The 19,220-nt window shown below is 37.9% G+C and overlaps 1 protein-coding gene across 5 annotated transcripts in view; it reads right to left on the bottom strand.

The window, feature by feature from the left end:
* Positions 1-14,730: 14,730 nt before the first annotated feature.
* KIAA0586 (KIAA0586 ortholog) overlaps positions 14,731-19,220 on the bottom strand; it is a 109,454-nt gene continuing 104,964 nt past the window's right edge. For all 5 annotated transcript variants that reach the window (XM_026000602.2, XM_026000604.2, XM_072761653.1 and 2 more), the window contains exon 30: positions 14,731-15,074. In XM_026000602.2, the coding sequence (XP_025856387.1) occupies positions 14,923-15,074 (152 nt within the window). In that variant the 3' untranslated portion in view covers positions 14,731-14,922. The remainder of the gene's footprint in view (positions 15,075-19,220) is intronic.

The following is a 19,220-nucleotide window of genomic DNA, read 5'->3' as shown; positions in this document are numbered from 1 at the left end:
TCAGCAGGGTTCTCTTCCACACTGCGCATCTCTGGTAAAACAAACAAACAAACAAAAAACCTCACAGATCCTTGCACTGTCCCCTTCCCCATGGTGTGCCACATAGTGAGTGCCCCACCATCCCAGTGCAGGATGGCTGCTCTTACTCTTTCTTCCCTGCTGCTTCAGGGTAAATGCCATGGTTTCTCACCTTGAGATCCCTGTGACAGCAGTTCAGTGGGTTCCTTAAATTCCTAGGACGCAAAAGCTCTCCAAATGGTGTCCTTGCTGCTTTTTGCACTGGGACCCACCAATCTGCCACCATCCCAAAACAGTCCTCTCCTGAGAAATTCTCTCTAATATCCATCATCAGCCTTTGGTATCAGTGAAGTAGGCATTGGGCTCTAGGTTATCACTACCCTCTTGGCAGGTGCTGTTAGTGTGCTAGCACATCATTTTAGAATGGAGGCATATGTACCACCTATTATTAGCTTTAGACTATGAAAAAGGGTTCCCTTTATCTATTTGTTACAGAAGGATTAATTTCTTCCACAGGAAGCAACTCAGCCCTCCTAGACATTGTCAGTATGGCTGCCACCCCAAACCTGAGCCCTAGAATGCCTTGCTATGCTGTCTGCCCCTACAAATTGAGTGCTGGGAACCACGGAAGCCAAAGGAAACATGATAAAATCATAGCATAACCCATTTTCTTTGGGAACAAAATTCACTTTCTTGGTCTTTCTCAAACAGACCTCAAAACCAACATTCACAGAGCAGACCCTTATTCATAGGGCTCACCCCTGAAATAGACACATAAAGAGGCTCCCGCTGCTCTTCTCTTAGGCTTCCTCCCACAAGTTTAATGACTTTTATTTTGGTAGAACGGCTCTGTACCAATTAAAAGTTCCAGCCGGTATCCTGAGCCAATTTTGGTCACTGAGTACCAGTCATTAGAGTTTAACTTTTATGGAAAGAAGACCTCTGAGGCCAGGTGAGCTTTAATTGCACCTCTTTTGTTAGCTCAGAGCTTCATGTTATGCCAAGAAAGCATTAGCCTGTACCTTGTTTATACTAGAGAAGAATGAATGGAACAAAATTGCTCCCTTGCCCCTATTGCTAAATCACCCTTTTCTTAATAGGTTAAAGCTAACTTCTTATAAAACCTTAACAATGAAACATCATGCTTGAAAGAGAGTCTCAGGTTCTTGGCACTGAGCACTGCCAGCACTTCACAGTTAGATTTGCCCTCTTAGCTAGCTGTTCTTCTCCTTTCAGCAGGAATGCTTTCTGGTTTTTATAGCTAAACGGGATGAGAGAAGCAAAACAGCAAGAGGTATTCATGTAGTCATGTTACATTAAATTTCTCTAACATGCAGTCCCATTAGTTTTCTTTCTTACTTACAGAATACCATTGTGTATACATTAGGATTTCACTCCTCTAAAGCAGGCCTGCTCACAAGAAATGGGAGATTAAAGAACCAATGTCTCTATAGAAAGAGAAATAACATGTCAATTGTGTTTATTTGTTGGGTTACATGATTTATGCTTTCTCATGTGAAGATGGAACAGAGGGAAGAGGACACGTGACATTGTTTAGATAATCCCCAAAGAAAGTTGGAGTTCCTCATTCAGGAAAAGGATTGCCTTTCATTTAACATATAAATGGTACTGACAGCTCATGGGGAAGAGAAAGATTTCTTATGTTCTAAGAAATGAATTCAAGATGCACCTAATATAGTCTCCAGGGAAGGAGGATATTTAGTATTCTAAGGGAGAAAGAAAAGTAAGTGGAGGGGGAAGGAATTAAGAAGCCCATAAAAACAGGGACTATAGGGACCCTTTCATGAAACTTTATGTTCATATAGATGTGAAAAGAATCAATGCAATTTGAGCTTAAAGTACATGTTTAAAATTCTGTAGTTGCCGCAAACACGTTCCAACCTCACTTCGCTTCTCTTCCTAATTCTCCATTCTATCTGGACAATGAAGTCAAATAAAATAATAGTGCTGTGTGAAAAATTCAGAAAACTCTAACATGAAAAAGAAAATATGTGGATAAAGTTTCTAAATAGACATCCTTTTTTACCTAATTGTTCTTCTATTGGAAAAATAGTTGGCAAAGAAGTGCCAATTCAAGCTCTGCTTGTATAACTCATAATTTCACAAAGACTCCAAACTGGTGCATATATTATCATTAATAAGTATCAAGAAACTTTTGTGTATTAAAGGACTACAGTCTTGTGCTAGATGTTATATCTATTTCTTCCTTACCACCATTATCGCTGCTTTCCAGGAAGTTACATTCTAAAAGAGAAAATCTCTAGATGTGAATATATAGCCAAAAAAAGGAGAACCAACCAAAAACAAAACTATGGTGTATGGATTGTGCTTCGGAAGAGAGAAATCACAACACATATACATTCACTTCTCATCATTGACTGGTGCTACTGCAGTAATACATGCAGTGAAAGTGAAGATACAGTGATGTACCTTCCAGAAACCTATTAGGAGACAACTTACACCATCTTCAGCACTTGGAGAATGGGAACCACATCCTGTTGTCCCCATATAAATCCTTCTGTGGATGGTCTGTCTCTGTTCTAAACCAAAGTATCAAAGTCCTAGAAAGCAGTCATGGAATGAGGCTATCGAGTCACTGCACACATACCTTTTCCTTTAGGGAAGTTTAAAGTCCTTGAACCTTGATGTATGTTCATCTTATAAGCAAGAGCTTTGTTTATAACATTGAGTAGCAAAGGGGTGTTAGATGAACGCCAAGAATCAGATTATTACCTCTTAAAAAATTATCCTCCCAAAGGAAAAAGATTCTTATTAAAAGGGGGAGGAAAAAAAATAAATAAATAAAAGGGGGAGGATTTCAAAGTTGCTTTAGAACTGTACCTCTGGGTGTTATTTTTCAGGCATCAGAAAGCATTTGTATTCAGCTGCTTTTTTGATCCAAGTAAAACACTTCTAAAGATAAGTGAGGTTTGTTTCCTCAGTTAAGGATATCTTTCAGTGACAGATACAGGACAATAAAAGGCCTTTTTTTAAGGAGCATATAAACTGGAACAAGGACAAACAAATTTCAAGACTGTTGAGAGATTGAGAAACCTAACAGGACACCTCACATTTAACACATTCTCAACGGACTTCAGACTTCCTGGCTGTTCCTGAACTATTTCCTATGAAGCAAGGCATCATATATCAGTGTCAAAACACTCTGGCTGATACTTTCCATAGCACCCGAACAACTCCTCAACAATTCAGGATACATGAGAACCAGCCTCTGGAAGAGGGGGCTATTTTAACTTGTGTGAATGATCTCACCATTGCCAGTTGTGCATATGCATTCATTCACTTGTTCATTCAAGAAACATTTGAGGTCTCTGTTTTGGAGTAATGATCCCCAATCCTGGCTACCATCAGAATCACTTGGGCTGTTCTACTAGCTATTGATCTAATGCTTGTGCATCTTAGTTTTTAAATGGTCCAAAGCCAGATTTAGAATGACTCCTTTAGTATTTCAGGACATCATTGATGAGAAGAGGCTTATATGCAGTGGAAGATCATCTTTCTTCTCCAAATTCTTGGGCCACCGCTCATCCCAACATCCTACTCTGTTCCTTTCTCCTTACTGAGCTCTAGAGCCTTTCTATACTAGGGTGGAAAGAGGACAGAGAAGAGAGAAGGAAAGAGAAGGCTAACCAAGGGAAGTGGGGCTACCTTTCCCTCATCACTTTACTGCTGCTCCTATGCTAGCTTCCAGTAATGTTACAGTATCTTACAACAGACTGACCCTGACAGTGACAACTATAAAATCAAGGCAACATACAAAAACCAATCATTGGAAGGCACTGAAGAGTGATCAAAAGCAGGCAAGAGCTGAAGACCGTTCATAGCTTAAAAGAAAGAAAACATACTTGTTGAGATCCACACTTGTACAACCACTTTCCAGTGCCTTTGTGCACATGCTCAAGCAAACGGGGCAGTCAGAATCAGAGTTCAGGGCTCTCAGAAAAGCTGAAAACAGAGCAGGGAAAGTTCCATAAAGAAGGCAGTAGATGTGGAGGAGATAAAGAGGAGCCCCCATATTTGCATACAAACTCTCAAGCCTTAGCAGACTCCTGAAGTGCACATGTGCTGGGTGAAAATCCAAGGAACACAGTAGAAAGCAACAGCTGGAAGCCTGAAAGAGCTGAGTAGAGATGTCAACAGTTGCCTGATACTAGAAAGACAGAGTTTAGAATTCAACTTAGAGGGGCTTGGTAAACAATTTGAGCATTCCACTGAAACCCTAGAAGGGTCATAGTTTAAGAATAAGAACCTCATCCAAAGGTTAAGGGCTATGCTTATTAATGCTGACCCTATTAAGACTCAAATAGATCCTTATGAACTCCTGCCTAAATTGTCCAAGACTCACTCAAACCTGAAGAGATCTTAGGTTTAATCCCCTTTGGGTTTTGTTTTGTTATGTTTTGTTTTGTTTTGTTTAGAACATGGGCTACTTCTACTTGGATCAGTCCTTGTAATGCTCACATTGCCAAGAGATAACCTAATGGGAAATGCTATTGATTTATTTGAGACCTCAGATCAATGAATAGAATTATGATTTTTAGATTCATTATATTCCTACAAATACTATCTTGTCCTCCATTCCCTCCATAAGTAAATATTTTACGGCAGTGGATATGTACTCAGCCTTCTTTAGTAACCAGGAGCTAAGGAAAATTACTGCTTGCTTGCTTCATGTGCAAAACTCATGGGACTTGAAGACTTCTAGAATTAGCCTCATATTTTTCTCAATGTCCAAATAATTCATCTTACTCTTTAGAGTTTTCCCTGAGAATCCACTCTAATACAATTGGTAAATATGAAATGGTGTGTATTCCTGGTCTAAGTTGTTCACAGGATGACTTCAAATATCTCTTTTTAAAAAACCAGCAGATAAAGGACATAAAGTATCTAAAGAAAAGTTACAACTAAACATAATTTTCCATCTACATAATTGGAAATTTGTAACTATATAATCATGTACTAGCTACAAAATTTGAAAATAAATAACTTTGGTCATGATCTGTTCATAGGCAGACACTCTCTGTCTTCCAAAATAAAAACTATTCCATTATATTCAAGGCCCCAACTCAAAGACAACTGAGAAAATTTTCAGGATTGCCCTTACAAGAGCTTACGAAGAAAGACAGGAGTCCAGAAACACTCCCTAGAGTTGTTATAGACCTCCATACTTTGCATATCCCTAAATGTGCCCCTTCCCCTCCAATTGTTCAGGAAAGAGAAGACCACCCAATAAGGAGTGTTAATTGAGCAGAGGTTCACACCAGAAGTTTATTACCTATCTGAACAAATCTCTTGATTTGGTAGCTACAACATACCTACCTTGCCTGCATGTGAGGCAGCAATGGCTAACTAACTGATCAAAACTTCTAGAGGTGCCTGGGTGGCTTGATTAGTTGGGCATCCAATTCTTGGTTTTGGCTCAGGTCATGATCTCAGGGTTGTGGAATCAAGCCCTGCATCTAGCTCCATGCTCAGCGAGGAGTTGGCTTGAGATTCTCCCACTCCTGTCCCTCCCCTTGCTTGCACATGCTCTCTTGCTCTATATATAAATAAATAAATAAATAAATAAATAAATAAATAAATAAATAAAATTTAAAACAAACTTCTGTACCTGCCTACTTTTGCATTAACTCTGCACTCCCCATGCCAAACAATCCCTGATATTTCTAGGCAACACTCAGTTTTTCTTGTCAGCTGATTGTCATACTGATTTTGAAATCCTTCTATTGTCCATTTTGCACACCTCATTTTAATCCCACCACTTACCACTCCTTCTAGATGAACAGGAATCCATGGCTTTTAGTGGTACCTTCAGCCTAAAGAATGCCTAGGTCCTACTAAAGCTAAACATATGCCCACTCTATTACCCAGAAATACACCCAAAAGAAATTAATCGATCTGTCCACAGAATAAAGATACAATAATATTCAAAACAGCCTTATTCGTAGCAAAGAGTGGCAACAACCCATCAACAGTAGAATGAATGCATTATGGAATATTTATACAATAGAATGCCACATGGCAATAAGAATTGAACTACTGATATATGCAAAAACATGTATGAATCTCATAGACATTAAACTGCACAAAAGAAGCCAGTAAAAAGGAGTATATACTATATAATTCTGCCTATATTCAAGAATAAGTGAAACTAATTGATAGTGACAGAATGGTGGTTACCTCTGGATGAGGGAGGGGTGTGCTTTGACTGGGAAGGGGGCAGAAAGGAACCTTCTGAGGTGCTAGGAAATGTTTTGTCTCCACACAGAGGTAGTTACATAGGTATATACACATACATGACAATTAACTGAGCTCTCACAACTTGTATTTTTCTATATAAATTATATACTTTAGTAAAAAGTAAGAACTATGCACACAGAATGGCCAGGTCAAATCTTAGTCAATCCTGATTTAAACTATTTGTAGATGGCTCTTATCTTAAAAATGACAAAGGCATTTCCTATGCAGGATACACTGCAGCTACCAAAGCTGCTCCCTTACTTAATGTTCAATCTGCCCAAGTACATGAATGAATTACTCAGACTGATTTTGCACTCTGGCAAAAGAAGAAATGGTAAATATTAAAGATAGTAAATAATAACTTTGAATTACTTATAACTTTGGGGTGTTATGGAGACGAGGTGCCCTGATCAAAAATGGTAAAGATATTAAAGATTCATTTAAATCTATTCAATATTTAAAAATGCATCATTAAGGTAGACACTCATAGATAACATTACCTTCAGAAATTAATAGATGAAAAAAAGAAATTAATAAACGGCCTTGTTAATTCTCATGCTAAATAAGCAGTTTTTATTACTCCAACTATAAGTTCCACTAAACTGGCATTTACCTTCACCAAACTTGGAAAGAAAACTGGCTCACTTTAGACTGGGTACAACTGGCTCATAACAATCAACCCAATGTTCTGAAAAGCAATATCGGTGATTACAAAGATATAGTCTCCATAAAGACAGGTTCTGACAACTTCCAGACAGCTGCACAGGAATACTACAATCCATCCTATGGATGCTAATTAAATTGCCCCCATGATTGCTTGCCTAATGATAAAATCTAATTAAGTTCCATAGTATATAAATAACAAAATATATTTTTCAAAATTTAACCAGGAATTGGTAGAATCATATCTTACCTATAATTAATATAACATGAGTAAGCCTGAAAAAACAAAACAAAATACAGAAGAAACTCCTTCTCAAGATGCTGTGAGCATTTATAAATGGATTTAGTACAATTAACCAGGTCTTTAGCCTATATATATATATTATCAATATCTATTGATGATAAATTTTCAGAGTGTATAAAACCCATTCCTCAAAAAGCTACTGACGTAACAGAAGAAAAGCATTACTAGACTTTGTGTTCCCAACCCAGAGAATTCCAGCTTTCCTATGGGGTAAGGAACTCATTTCACTGTAGTAGTTACACAGGAACTCTGCAGGGTATCTCTCCTAACACAAAAACTTTACTCTCCATTCAGGAATGATAGAAAGAACAAATTAGATACTGAAGCTTAAACTTGTCCCAATATGGTATTAGCAAACTACAGACCATGGGATAAATCTGGCCTGCATACTGTTTTCATATGGTCCATGAGGGGGGAAAAAAAGAGTTCTTGCATATTTTAAAAGTTTATTAAAAAAACAAAGAAGAAAAGAGAACATGGAATATGTGGCAGAGACCACATGTGGCCTGCAAAGCCTATAAAATGTTAACTATGTGGCCCATTACTGAGAAACTTTGCTAACACCAGTTCTAAACTATCAAAAATCCTTAATCTGCCTTAGCCTAATGTTTTGTCACTACTGTTAACGGCCACACAATCACCTTCTCAGAACTCAAACAAATGTTCTCCCTAGGACAAGATGCCCTAAGTAATTGAGAAGAACTCCACTAGTTCCTGGTCTTGGGTGTATGCACACCTAGCTAAACATTGTCAGAAGCTTACCTTATCTTCAATGTATTCAAGTCACCTTTTTGGGAGGGACGTCATTCAAATCTTCATACAACTAGCACAGTGGCTAGGTCTGCTAGAAAAGATATCAGTGTGTGACAAATTTTAAAAATGGCCACAAATTCTTCCCATCCCATATGCATGCTCCTTTACATGTGATTGTGCAGATCTTCCTATTGAGAGAGAGAGTCTATTTTTCTACTCCCTGAGTCTGGGCTTGAACACATGACTTGCTTTGGCCAGCAAGGCATTAACAACACAATACAAGCGGAGGCTTGAAAGCTGCTTGTACATCAAAGCTTGCCCTCTCTTGCTCCTCTTTACGAGCCCTCAGACCAACATCATATGAATGAGCTCAGGCTAGCCTGCTCTATGATGAGGCACGTGACCCAGATACCTCTGTCGCCTTGCCAACACCTGGCAACCACCAGATGTGAGAATGAGGCCACCAACTACTAACGGACTGCAAATGCATGTGTAAGGCCAGACAACATCACGAGAAGCAGAACCAATCTGTCCCAGCTGAGCTCAGCCAAATTGCTCATCCACAGAATTATGAATAAACAAATAGTTGTTTTAAGCCACCTAGTGTTCCAGTGGTTTGTTTTGCAAACACAGTGATGCAGATGCAAAAATGCTTTAGAACATTGTTGGAAGGAAGCATTTCAGGTCCTCTTGACAAACAGAGCAGTCCACCCGGGTTTAATATGTCATAACAAAAATGAACTTCTAACTTAGATCAATGGACTTCCCCTCCCATGAATGATGGCAAGTTGAGGCTAACCAAAAAAACTTGCCAAAGCAGATGGCTTCAAGGCACAAGCAGCTTACCTGAGACCTTCAGATCAGGTGGGCAACTTTGGAAGTGCAAACTCCACCGAAGACAATGAAAACTGACAGAGCTTTTTGTGAGGCCCAATCAAACCCACTGACTTCCTTGTAAGATTGTTAATGCATAACTATGGGCTACTGCTTTCCCTTCCTATGTTCTCTATGACTCTACTTTCCTTCATTTGCCCCCTCCCTTTACTGCAACATTTCCTTTACCTTGTTTCTCAGAATGATCAGACTGTGGCCTCCTCTGCTAAACTGACCTCTTGCTGAACCTTTTACCCAATTCCAACTCCAGAGGTCACTCAAATCATGGGAACACCTCTGCTAAATGTTAGCAAACAAATCCATCATGGCTATGATCTGGGCATGTCCTCTATAGTTTAGAACATACAGCAAATATTTCTAGACCCAGACACTAAGACTGGTTGCTACATAGAATTATGTAGTCAGTATTTTTTTTTTAGTTTTTTATTTATTTATGACAGTCACACAGAGAGAGAGAGAGAGAAGCAGAGACATAGGCAGAGGGAGAAGCAGGCTCCATGCACCGGGAGCCCGACGTGGGATTCGATCCTGGGTCTCCAGGATCGCGCCCTGGGCCAAAGGCAGGCGCCAAACCGCTGTGCCACCCAGGGATCCCACGTAGTCAGTATTTTATCCAAAGAGAAAAATCAACCCAATTGCTTAAAATAATCCTGGGTGTCTATGGTACTTTCGGAAGCCACACAACTATTGGAGAAAATGACCAAAGGAAATAAAAATACATAGCAAGCTTACCAAGAAATTCCATGCAACTATCCCAATGGTAGAAATGCCTCCTATATTACAACTTACATACTCACTCCTAAGATAACACCTTATGAAAAATAGAAAAGAAAAACATCTCTATTCAGGAAAAGTATGCTACAAAATGTTGACTGAAAGAGTAATCACTGTCCCAATAATTCAGGGAAAAAGACATATACTTTCAACTCAACCTATAGATAATATGTTATGTAGCACCAGGCTTGTTCTTTATCTGTGACTTCTGTGTATACCAACACGGTTCTTAGGATTTCTTACTAGCTACTATGAAGATTTTAAATCCTATTTAGTCCCCACAATCTGGGTCTCTTCAGCGGTCTCACAGGAGTGACCTCCCAGAAGTTAGAGGAGTCTACTCATTTCTTGAGGGGCTTTTAGCTTGATTTGGGGTCCCTGAATTCAAGAGATTTATCAGGAACTTATCCCTCACTATAGCTGAAATTATGAGACCATACATATCATAGAGACTCAGCAAAAGAGCTTTGATTTGCTGGCTCCCTTGGCAATTAATGGAACATTACAGTTTTACAATATTTACTGGCCTCACAAGGGGGCATCTGTACTCTGGCTAATATTTCCTATTGTTTCTAGGTAAACACTTCAGGACAAGAAGAAAAACTGTCTTAAAAAATACCAACGGGGATCCCTGGGTGGCGCAGCGGTTTGGTGCCTGCCTTTGGCCCAGGGCGCGATCCTGGAGACCCGGGATCGAATCCCACATCGGGCTCCCGGTGCATGGAGCCTGCTTCTCCCTCTGCCTGTGTCTCTGCCTCTCTCTCTCTCTCTCTGTGACTATCATAAATAAATAAAAATTAAAAAAAAATACCAGCGAAGGCTGATTATTCTCAAAGTTTTGACAGTCTAAGACTTGGAATCTATTCTCCCAGCATGGGCTAGGTCAAATAAAAAACTAGCCTTCTGAACTTTTCTAAACTATCATGATAGGATTTCTGATGACAATAATCCTGTTTGTTTTTCTTCAATACATTTTTAAGATAGTCTTTAAAACTATAGTGCAACTGATGTTCAATGACCAAGTGATGATTTTATTCTAGGAAGAGATAGAATTCCTTGTGTTTAACCTTTGTACCCCAGGAGAGGCAGATGACCAAAGGGAGGGATGACAAATCCTGACATGGCCGCCCAGCCGAGCCCGAGTATCTATACCACACTGCATGCCCAATGTCCTTCAGAGTTAATTTTTGTTAAATAGGTACACATATGGGCATACAGTAGAAAAAAAAGTACTTCAGTGGGATTTCTCAGCAATGTCACAGAAATACTAAGGATTCAGCCATCCACTATTGTTTGTTACTCATCTATAAGGAAATGCCATAGCATTGGGGCATTTTTTAAGTGATAAAAATATTTCAATAATTATTTCTGAATAATTACAGAATTATTCTTGGAGTAGAGATGGTAATCCACAATGAACTATTTTTTTATTTTACAGAAAAGTGTTTTGAGTTTTTAGTAGAAAAGCAATAAAACTTATCTAAATATATGTTTAGCATTTAAAAAGCAAAATTAAGAGATCAGGAATAGGCAAGGGATAAGAAATATACTGAGCTAATCATCTTTTAAAAATGAAAACATTTATGTAAGATACTATTAATGTGCACAAAAAGCAAATTTACTTTAGGATTTATACCAAGGGAACATTTTGAATGCCTGCTATCCTGGTGTTGAGGCATGTAAGTGCAGCAATATTCACAGCCTTGATCTTTTTTTTTTTTTTTTTTTTAATTTAAGAAGTCTTTTATTTTTTTTCTATCTAAAAAAAATTTTTTTATTGGAGTTCAATTTGCCAACATATAGCATAACACCCAGTGCTCATCCTGCCAAGTGCCCCCCTCAGTGCCCATCACCCAGTCACCCCAACCCCCCGCCCACCTCCCTTGTTCATTTCCTAGTTAGGTGTCTCTCATGTTTTGTCACCCTCATTGATATTTTCACTCATTTTTCTCTCCTTTCCCTTTATTCCCTTTCACTAATTTTTATATTCCCCAAATGAATGAGACCATGTAATGTTTGTCCTTCTCCAATTGACTTATTTCACTCAGCATGATACCCTCCAGGTCCATCCACACCAAAGCAAATGGTGGGTATTTGTCGTTTCTAATGGCTGAGTAATATTCCATTGTATACATAGACCACAGCTTCTTTATCCATTCATCTTTCCATGGACACCAAGGCTCCTGCCACAGTTTGGCTATTGTGGACATTGCTGCTAGAAACATCGGGGTGCAGGTGTCCCGGCGGCGATTCACTGCATCTGTATCTTTGGGGTAAATCCCCAGCAGTGCAATTGCTGGGTCGTAGGGCAGGTCTATTTTTAACTCTTTGAGGAACCTCCACACAGTTTTCCAGAGTGGCTGTACCAGTTCACATTCCCACCAACAGTACAAGAGGGTTCCCCTTTCTCCACATCCTCTCCAACATTTGTTGTTTCCTGCCTTGTTAATTTTCACCATTCTCACTGGTGCAAGGTGGTACCTTATCGTGGTTTTGATTTGTATTTCCCTGATGGCAAGTGATGGGGAGCATTTTCTCATGTGCTTGTTGGCCATGTCTATGTCTTCCTCTATGAAATTTCTGTTCATGTCTTTTGCCCATTTCATGATTGGATTGTTTGTTTCTTTGCTGTTGAGTTAAATAAGTTCTTTATAGATCTTGGACACTAGCCCTTTATCTGATAGGTCATTTGCAAATATCTTCTCCCATTCTGTAGGTTGTCTTTTAGTTTTGTTGACTGTTTCTTTTGCTCACAGCCTTGATCTTGACGGAGTCTGCCTCTTAGTAGCATGTTTTCTAAATAGTTCACTCGAGAAGCTTGAAATTATAAAGTGAAGTTTTTAAAAGTATGTAACATCAAAAATGCCATTTACTTTACATATATCATTTATTCCAAAAGGATCTGAGGTGGTTGGCAGGCGAATGCCTTCACACACACACACACACACAGACACACACACACACACACGCACACACACACACACACACACACAACACTGGCCAGAAATCTCATAAAACAATATACTGACGAGCAAACACAAAACTTTTTTTTTTAAAAGTTCAAGTAAACAAGGAGAGGAATAAATCAAAGACTATATATGTCTGCCCTAAAATTAGAAAAGGTTTCCTACAGTTAAGGGAGAGAAACTACCAACATCTTTTAAAAAATGCTTCTGCTAAAATTAAAGAACATCTTTCTCAAAAAGCAGCTGTGAAAATGAGAAACCAAGGGAGTGATGTTTAAAATGAAGCAGCATTCACCCTGTCTAGAGATTTGTAGATGAACAGCAAATACCAATTATTATTTATTACTATTATTATTTAAGATTTTATTTATTTACTCATGAGAGACATACAGAGAGAGAGGCAGAGACACAGGCAGAGGGAGAAGCAGGCTCCATGCAGGGAGTCCGACGCAGGACTCCAGGATCATACCCCGGGCCAAAGGCAGTGCCAAACCGCTGGGCCACCAGGGCTGCCCTCAAATACCAATTATTTTTTTTTTTTCAAATACCAATTATTAAACAGAGGATGGCATTTTCCCTCTACTTGTTTAATGGGAACTGTTACAAGCAGAACTGTCCAAAAAGCAATACCAAAGAAAAATAGGTTCTAAAGTGAAACCTAACTCATTTCAGTAACAGAGTATCAGAGAGAAGAAGCTGGAGGAACTGACATAAGAACTATGTGTGGAAGGCTGACACATTTCCATAGGTTCTCAAAACTTCTGTCTTCAGTGAGAAGAAATTCTCAAACTCTTCTTCAATTCCCCAGGAGGTGGGCCCTTCTATAAGCTTAAGGAATTCTATGTTGCTCTTGAGTAATTCTTAACTTTGAATATACATTTTAACCACCTGGAAAGGTCTTTTCTCTTTTTTAATACCAATGCCCAGGCCCTATCCCATATCGATGAGGTAGGAATCCCTGAGAATGGAACATAGGCATTTTTAAAGCTCCCAGAGGCTCTACTGTGCAGCCAAGGCTGAGACCCACTAAGCAACCCAGAAAAATGCTGAGAAAAGTCAAGGATGACTGGAGTTACCGTGTGTTTGAGCTTCAGTTGTGACAGGAAAAAATATTCAGGGAGATGAGTTTTGTGGGGTTTCTTTCTTTTGCTAATACTAGGCTACCCTGCTTCTCATTGTGCTTACCCTCTAGTGCAAGATAAATTCCTCAAGATAATGATACCATTTCCTGAGCTCTCCTCAGTGCCAGGCACTGTGCTGAGTGCCACCCCCAACATTACTGATAATCCCTATTATCCTGCAAAACAGGTATTAAACCCATTTGCCCAGACAGCCCTGAAGAAGGGACTTAACCGCCCCTATCACAGAGCAAGAAGGTGAGGAAAGTGGAACTAGAACCTACATGTATCTGATTTCAAAGCTACACTTTTGTTTTCTTTTATTTATCTATGCTTTGAAAGGTAATCTAGTCACATCTCACAGGTTTGTAAACTATAAAGGTTTATAAGGTATATGTAAGGAATGAAAAAAATAAACCTCTCATAATTTTTTCCTGTCACCCTGAAGTTCAAATACACAGTGATTTCAGTCTACTTGACTCCTATCACCTAGCCACTCGATCTCCCTCCCCAGAGACAAAGTTAGCAGTTTTTCATTTATCCTTCCAAAGATATTTAATGCATACCTACACAAATACATGTCTGTAAGTGTATGTATGTGTACACACCACATATTGGGTTCCTTCTCCCATTGTAAATGATGGGAGCTATGTTGCCCATGGCTTTTTTCATTTTAACGATATTTCTCAGAGACAATTCCACATTGACACAAATATTTTACAATTCTTTTTTGTACTACATAGCATTCCATTGCACAGATATACCATCACTTTTTCAGTCAGTCCCTTATTGATAGGTGTTATATTACTGCCAAATATTTGAAATGTTGCCTTGAGCAACATCATTTCATAACTACAGGTAATTATATCCGTAGAATAAATTTTCAGATGCCAAAAGTCATGCCCTTTCCACTCCTCTATGCTGCCTCAGGATTCTAAGAAATAATTCAGACTCAAGATGATTGGTCTTTAAATTATTTTATTTAAAAATTTTACCTAACTACCCAAATTATGCTTTTTACTTTCATAAAAATTTAGAAATTATTTTTCAGAATATGCTCAAAACCCAAAATTGTCTGAGACATGGTTTTATACCAGAGAAAAATGACTTCAAAACCAGTGGCACACATATTATGCTGGCTCTCCCTTCCCTTTCAGAAGGTGTCTGTTCCTGAGGACTCTATGTCTTCCTGGACAGTGCTAATGTTCGGGGATTGAGAACACTTCTCCAGTTTCACTGAGGGCAGCGTCACAGACATCATGGCAGGTGATGGCTCTGAAGTGATAAGTGGTACTGCTTTACCACCTGTAAAAAAGGAGAAACGCATTCAGCTAAACAAGCATATCCTGAGTATTTACATACATTTAAGTTTTCTTACATAATATGGGGGGATCAAAACAAGTATTGCAGGTGAGGTCATTTCCTTTCTCACGGAGCTCAGAGCTCAGAACTTGTCAGAGATAAGTTCACTCCTATCCTAGACAATTATAGACTTTTATTTTAAAAGTAAAGTATGTTATGTTCTGAACATTTATGTCCCGCCCAACATTCATATGTCAAAATTTGGGAGGTGCTTAGAGTGGAGCCCTCATGACTGAGATTTATAAAAGAGGTTCCTCAGAGAGCTTGTTAGCCCCTTCCACCATGTGAAGACATAGTGAGAAGGTGATGGCTGTGAACCAGGAAGATGCGATTTGATTTTGGGCTTCTAGCCTCCAGAACCATAAGAAATAAAATGTCTGCAGTTTATAAGTCACCCACTTGGTGGTATTTTGTTATGGTAGCCTGAGTGGACTAAGACAATAACAAGTGCCAAAGTTGTAGTACAAATGACAAATGCCAGGTAAGACCATGTAGGGTAAGAGCCTAGTCTCTGAAACCCAAACTTATCCACTTACTGGGTGACAAATTGTTTCGTCACTCAAAATTTCAGTCCTTCCATGTTAAATGGGTTAATAGTACCTACCTTGCAGAGTGTAATGAGGATAAAGTAGTATTAGTAAAGAATTTGACAAAAGAGCTTAGTACTTAGTAAGTGCTCAAAAACTGAGAATTATCAGTACCACTAAATGGTACTGTTTAGTATAGTATTATCACTACTATCATTATCATTATCAAGTGAACAGCTAAGTCCAATTTAAAAACACACTGGAATAGCCCTAAAATAAGGGTTTGCTATTAAGTTACAAAAAAAATATGATTTTTTTTTTAAGTGGAAAGATATGAACTGCGTGAAAACCATCTGAAGTCAAAGGTTACCAAGGCACTTTACTCTTTATCCTATTCCTACAAAATGGATGCTTAACTCAGGATTATGTCATTAATGCTCATTTCTTTTTTTTTATTTTAATTTTTATTTATTTATTTATTTTTTATTAATTAATGCTCATTTCTGAGTGCCTAAGAGTACTATGCTATTGGTTAACAGAACTGATAAGCAGGGAAGCAATTTTAAAGGGAAAAACCATAACGGGATCATTCAAATATCATTGACACTTGACTTTGGGAAGTATTTTTCTCTGTAAAACAGACTTTTCTTTATGATCTCTACACTTAACAAAAAACAGAAAAAAAAAATGTCCAATCCATGGATTGAGAGTAGTGGGAGGCAACAGAGAAGCTAGCTAGTGGCAGAGGCAACACAGTCTGGGATAAAGAATTCATTAATATGTTTAAAAAAAAATCCTAAAAAAAAAAATCCTGAGTTGATCATAAATGTAACCTATCTGCCTATACCCTAATTCACTTCTTTAAGTTTTAAAGCATTCCACCTACGAATATGAAGAATGCCAACTTGGTATTATTTAAGACTACAAAAATCCCTGTTTCAAATTTTATGGGTTTACTATATATACATAAGGATAATAAGCATCTTAAAAACAAATTATCTTTAACAATCTTAAAGAGATCTCTGAGTCAATAGCCATAGTAATTTTTCTAAAACTCTTTTATATTTTTCAAGTAGTTTTCACGGTAATAAAGTGCAATTCTCCATTACATTTTTATAAGAACTACAGTAAAAGTAGACTATTTTGGGGATTTCAATGATGACTCAATCACAGCTGTCCAAGATGATCGTAATATTTGTAAAAGCCAAATTCCTTTCACATTGGGAAGTCTTACAAAGACTTTTAATATTATACCATTCCTCTTTGTTACTTGTGTTGATTTATTTTCTTTAATAAAAGAGGGACAGGTAATAAGATTTGGCAACATTATAGCATATCACAAACTAGAATACCACACTATAATCTTTTAAGAAGAAAACAAGTCTTATGTCAATTTGAATAGAATAAATATTTTAAATAAGACTTTTTGAAATTTAGCTCTGTCAAGATATGATAAAAACTAAAAGGACAGAATAAGAACTGCTTTAAAAAAGATCTTTTTTTTTAAAGATTTTATTTATTTATTCATGAGAAACAGAGAGAGAGAGAGAGAGAAAGAGAGGCAGAGACACAGGCAGAGGGAGAAGCAGACTCCCTGCAGGAAGCCTGATGAGGGACTTGATCCCAGCTCTCCAGGATCAGGCCCTGGGCTGAAGGCAGCGCTAAACCGCTGAGCCACCCAGGCTGCCCTAAAAAAGATCTTTATAGGACATAAGTGTTATTTAAATATTCTGTCATTTTACAAAGTCACAATACAGAGCACACAAAATAACCATAAAAGTATACAAGATTAGAGCTTACTCATCAATAAAGTAAAAACTAACATAGAGTATAACTAAGGCCAAGAGCAAAACTAATTTTCAATCCATAAAAGTTCAATGTTACCTTCCCCTAATTATCAAGAAAAATTTCATTCCTTTAATTAATTGCCTGTTTGTCAAAACCTACACTGATACCAGATATTCTTTTCTGTCTTATCTCATGTCACAAAACTTCTTTATATGTACCATTAAATTACTGACTAAATTGCTCAATGATGTAATAAGAGCTATAACTACTTTTTTTTGGATTTCAAAGAAATTTACAAGTCTCAGAGAACATATTAAATTCTATCACTGCAAAGTTATGCTATTTCTCATAGTTAGTGCTTTATATTTATACAGCAATTCAAAATTTTGCAAAGACCTTTTCCACATCACCTTACCCCATCCTGACAGTAATTCTGGGAGACAGACAAGGTGACTGAGACACAGAGACATTAAAATAGGCTTTTCAAAAGCATATTCTCACTACCTAAACATCCCTACAAGCCTACTGTAGGCATGGAGCTAAGATGCTGAGAAATTCACAGATGGAAAAGAAAAAATCCTTATCCTCAAGAAGCTCATAACCTAGGAGCAGAGATAGACATATACAGCAATACTTAGTTTTAATGAAATGGAAATACCAGTTGAAGTAGGATTGAAAAGGTGTGGAAGGTGATGAGCGAAAAGAACAAAATAAAGTCAATATAAAGTCAGTATGTTTGGGTTTTGTTTTTAAGTCAGTATGTTAAAGGAACTCCATTTTTTGTTTTTTGTTTTAAGATTTTATTTATTTATTCATGAGAGCGAGAGACAGAGACAGAGATATAGGCAAAGGGAGAAGCAGACTCCATGCAGGGAGCCCGATGTAGGACTCAATCCCAGTACTCCGGGATCGTGACCTGAGCTGAAGGCAGATGCTCAACCGCTGAGCCACCTGGACATCCCAAAGGAACTCTCTTCTGATATCAAAGTACTGATTGATTGGCTTAGAGGAATGGTGAGAGAGAGAAGGCTATAAAGGAAGGTCAGGGTCAAGTTCTGTCAAAGATGATGAGTCACAAAAGATTCTGAACAGAGGAGTAAGATAACCAAATGAGAAAATGAAATAATAATATAAATAAATATAAATTAAATAAATATAATAAATATAAATAATAAATATAAATAAATAATAAATATAAATTAAATAAATATAAATAAATAATATAAATAAAAATGAGATAACCAAATGAAAAGAGAATTGCAATAGCTGTGTGCAAACTAAGGAGAGAGGAGTGAGGTCTATGCAAATGGTCCATGTAAGAACTGATGATCCTTACCAGTGGAAACAGACTCAAGATATTTTGGGGGAAGGCTCATCAGAACTTATAAAGAATTGAGTATCGCTCTGAAATTACAGGGTTAGTTAACTGATTAGGCAGTAATAAGAACACAAGCCTGAGGCTATGGGGGTAGAAAGAGGTGTAGAGATACTGGGATCAGTTTTATACCTGATGAAGGTGAATGCCTACAAGACACGTGAATGGACTTTTCCATCAGACAACTGGAATTAAAGGTGTCAGAGACTGTAAGGCAGTTTTAGAGAAAAAATTAGCAGTTATCTATATAGATATAATAGAGCAGTGAGAACAGTGATCACCTAGGGAGAAGAAAGAGGCTGAGAAGAGAATTGATGACAAAAATATGAGGAAGGACAAAGAAAGGTGAATGAAGACAAAATAAAGAAAAACAAAATGGGAAAGGGAGGTAAGTAGGAA

This window comes from Vulpes vulpes, chromosome 6, assembly GCF_048418805.1.
Source record: "Vulpes vulpes isolate BD-2025 chromosome 6, VulVul3, whole genome shotgun sequence".
Lineage (NCBI taxonomy): Eukaryota > Metazoa > Chordata > Mammalia > Carnivora > Canidae > Vulpes > Vulpes vulpes.
The sequence above is the reverse complement of the archived record's forward strand: the minus strand, read 5'-3'. Positions and strand labels throughout refer to the sequence as shown.